The 3,554-nt window shown below is 52.1% G+C and overlaps 1 protein-coding gene across 1 annotated transcript in view; it reads left to right on the forward strand.

Moving 5' to 3' along the window:
• Nucleotides 1–319: 319 nt before the first annotated feature.
• ATP8B3 (ATPase, aminophospholipid transporter, class I, type 8B, member 3) overlaps nucleotides 320–3,554 on the forward strand; it is a gene marked incomplete at both ends in the record, with an annotated part of 14,680 nt that continues 11,445 nt past the window's right edge. Inside the window, 6 exons of the mRNA XM_009069833.1 lie at nucleotides 320–411; nucleotides 969–1,082; nucleotides 2,163–2,261; nucleotides 2,688–2,749; nucleotides 3,220–3,292; nucleotides 3,385–3,455. Coding sequence (XP_009068081.1) covers nucleotides 320–411; nucleotides 969–1,082; nucleotides 2,163–2,261; nucleotides 2,688–2,749; nucleotides 3,220–3,292; nucleotides 3,385–3,455 — 511 coding nt within the window. The remainder of the gene's footprint in view (nucleotides 412–968; nucleotides 1,083–2,162; nucleotides 2,262–2,687; nucleotides 2,750–3,219; nucleotides 3,293–3,384; nucleotides 3,456–3,554) is intronic.

The following is a 3,554-nucleotide window of genomic DNA, read 5'->3' on the forward strand; positions in this document are numbered from 1 at the left end:
TTCAAGTGTCTGTGGCTGTCCTTGTTCCTAGGCCCTGGCAGTGGTGTCTGCATGGCTGAGCAGGACACAGCCACAGCCTGCCCTCGTGGGAAGGAGCAGGTGCCAGGTCAGTGTGCAGTGAGTGTGGTTTGGGGGTTTTGTCTGTTTTCAGACAGTTTATGAAGTGTGGAACAGGGTTGTGAGGTGGCCAAGAAGCAGATTTGGGGTGAGGATGGACTCTCAGCTGGGGTCAGGCAGTGGGGACGTGCCCTGGGAGGCCAGAGGCTGATGGCAGGACCTGGCTCTGATGGGAGCTGGTAATGTCCACTTGATTTTCCAGCTTACACCTGGGAGGTAAGGGCCAATGACCGAAGCTACCACAGGCAGTTCAAGAAGAAATTTGCCTTCTGTCTGAGCAAGAAGAAGTATGCGGTGAGCCAGTCTGGGACAGCCTGGACCATTCCCTCACCCAGCCCTGGGCCATTCCCTTTCCCAGCCTGGACCATTCCCTCGCCCAGCCCTGGGCCATTCCCTTTCCCAGCCCCTCATTCCTGAGCCACTGGTGGCTGGGGGAGACATGGCAGAGATGCTTCAGAGTGGTATCCAGTGGGATGGAGAGTCACATATCTAATCCCCAGTGCTGTTCCCTCCCTGCCTGGTGCCCCAGGTGACCCCTGAAGCTGTCAGACAAGGAGCAGAACCACATGAAGGGAACTTTTTAGTCTGATGGTCTAATCAAGAGATTTTTCCAAAAGTTTTGATTGAACAAAAGCAGATTTTTTTTGCAGCTAAATAACTCCTAGTCAGGGTCAGTTATCAACACTTTAGATGGTCAGAAGCAAAGCAGTTTGGTTAAATTTTATGTGGCCTAATAAATCCCTTTTTTCCTACAACTTCAGTAATTTTTTAAGGCATCTCTTATGCCATGTAAAGTCCTAAAAACACTAAAATGTTTTGGCATGTGGTTGTGACCTATCTTTCCTCCACAGGGCAATGCCATTAAGACAGCCAAGTACAACTTCTTCACCTTCCTTCCCCTGAACCTCTACGAGCAGTTCCACCGGATGGCCAACGTCTACTTCGTCTTCGTCATCCTCTTACAGGTGAGATGGACATAAGGGAAGAGTGAATGGGTGTGAGGTATCTGCTAGAGGAGAGTTGTCTGGAGTTTAGAGCAGGGAACTTTGGTCTTAAAGGTTTCCAAGGATGCTGCTTTTCCATGGTGTGCAGTGTCTTCCATGAACACTGAGGGATTTAACCTGTGTTGTTTGGCTACTTTAAATTACAGTATCCCAACACAAGGCAGACATAGATCTGTTAGAATGAGTCCAGAGGAGGCCATGGAGTTGCACTGAGGGCTGGAGCAGCTCTGCCCTGGAACTAGGCTGGGAGAGCTGAGGGTGTTCAGCCTGGAGAGGAGAACTGCAGAGGGACTTGGGACAAGGGATGGAGGGACAGGACATGGGAGAATGGCTTCCCACTACCAGAGGGCAGGTTAGAAGGAATTCTTCCCTGTGAGGGTGGTGAGACGCTGGCACAGGTTGCCCAGAGCAGCTGTGACTATTCTGTCCCTGGGAGTGTTCCAGGCCAGGTTGGATGGGACTTGGAGCAACCTGGGCTGGTGGGAGGTGTCCCTGCCCTGCCTTTGGGGTGGGACAAGAATGATCCCTTCCAACCCACACAAGTCTGGGATTCTATGAAATTGGTTGGGTTTGGATGTAGGTGAAGCTCATGTAGACCACACCTAAAGAGAAATCAAACCCTCCAAATTCAGAGTCCCACCATGCATTTCACATATTCCCTTTAAAAGAAGTGGAAATCCAGCAAAACAGGTCTCTGTACATAGAGAGGTGGGACAAGAATGATCCCTTCCAACCCACACAAGTCTGGGATTCTATGAAATTGGTTGGGTTTGGATGTAGGTGAAGCTCATGTAGACCACACCTAAAGAGAAATCAAACCCTCCAAATTCAGAGTCCCACCATGCATTTCACATATTCCCTTTAAAAGAAGTGGAAATCCAGCAAAACAGGTCTCTGTACATAGAGAGGTTGATTTGATGCCTCTGAGACAGGTTTCTCCCACCCTTGGCTGCTGGCTGGGGAGTGAGGGAGTTATTCAGTCACCTCGAGTGTCCCAAGGTTGGATGCAAGTTGTGTCAGTGGTGTGAAATTCTTCTCTAGACCTTCCCTGAGATCTCCACACTGCCCTGGTACACTCTGCTGTTCCCCCTGAGCTGCCTTCTCATCATCCGGGGCCTGCGAGACCTGATCGATGACGTTGTGAGTGTGGGTTGGGTGTGGGTCCTGGGGGAACCTCAGCAGAATGTGCTCCTTGCTGAGGGCTGAATTGAGACCCTTGAGACTTTCTGTCATCCATCACTCCTGAGGTATCACCTACTCCACCACATCCAAAAGGCTTTGTATGTTCCCCTGGGCAGGATGTGACTGGCTGGTTGTTTCCTTGAGGTCTAGACCAGTATCTCTGTCATCTTTAATACCTTAGCCACTATTGCCAGGTTGGTCCCCAGAAACACCTGGGGGAATTCAGCCTCTTTATTCCTCAGAACACATCTCCTGAGCGCTCAGAACGAAGGGCTTGGTCTGGGGCCGAGCAGGCAGGTTGTGGCTTTAAGGGGGTTGTTTTCATGGGACAAGAAAGTCTGGGGTGGCTCATCCCTTTCCTTTGGCCTCTTTACCTCTGTACAGGGCCGCCACCAAAGCGACAGGAACATCAACAGCAGGCCCTGTGAAATCCTGATTGGGAAGAGGTGAGAAGCATTGGGAAGCTGTGCCTGTGTTTTCCAGGCCTGTGTGGAGTGATGGAATGTCTGAAGTGCTGAGAACCCTTGAGCAGAGCAGCTGTGAAGGGGTTTGGAGGAACTGTCCCTGGCTCTGCACACTCCCATCACCTCCCAAGCTCTGCTGGGAGTCCAGCTGTTCCCCTGTAAGGATGATCATGTTCTGGTCCCAGACAGCAGGTCTAAAAAAGCCCCAGTTTAATGTGCTGTGCTGGTAGGAAGGTCTTCCTGGTCTCAGAGTTCCTCCAGGTCAGTATATCTAACCCATGGAGTCCTGTCACTGTTCAGCACTGGTCTGGGGAAGGAACAGCATTTCCCACCTGTGCCCTGGGAGCTGAAAGTTCCTGTCATCTGTAGGTACAGGGGATATGGATGACAGTGACAGATGTCTCCTGTACCACTCTGCAGGGACAATAATTTACCCCCCAATTCTCCTGCAGCTTCCGCTGGCAGAAGTGGTGCGACATCTGCGTCGGGGACATCGTTCGCCTGCCCAAGGAGAGCTTTGTCCCGGTGAGTGGTGCCTGGAGCTGCCTAGGCACCAGTGGGGGGTTTGCTGAGGAGAGGCTCATCCAAGTGCTCTCTCTCCCTTGGTGCTCTTCAAGGCTGACATGCTCTTGCTGTGCAGCTCAGAACCCAGCAGCCTGTGCTACGTGGAGACTGCCGACATCGATGGGTGAGGAGAGGGGCAGGACACCCACGTGGCCAACAGGGGAGAGGGACAGAGGCTGAGGACTCTCATCTTGGGGACCCCCCAGTGATGGAGGGTCAGGCA

The sequence above is a fragment of the Acanthisitta chloris genome, unplaced genomic scaffold (genome assembly GCF_000695815.1).
Source record: "Acanthisitta chloris isolate BGI_N310 unplaced genomic scaffold, ASM69581v1 scaffold34942, whole genome shotgun sequence".
NCBI classification, from domain to species: domain Eukaryota; kingdom Metazoa; phylum Chordata; class Aves; order Passeriformes; family Acanthisittidae; genus Acanthisitta; species Acanthisitta chloris.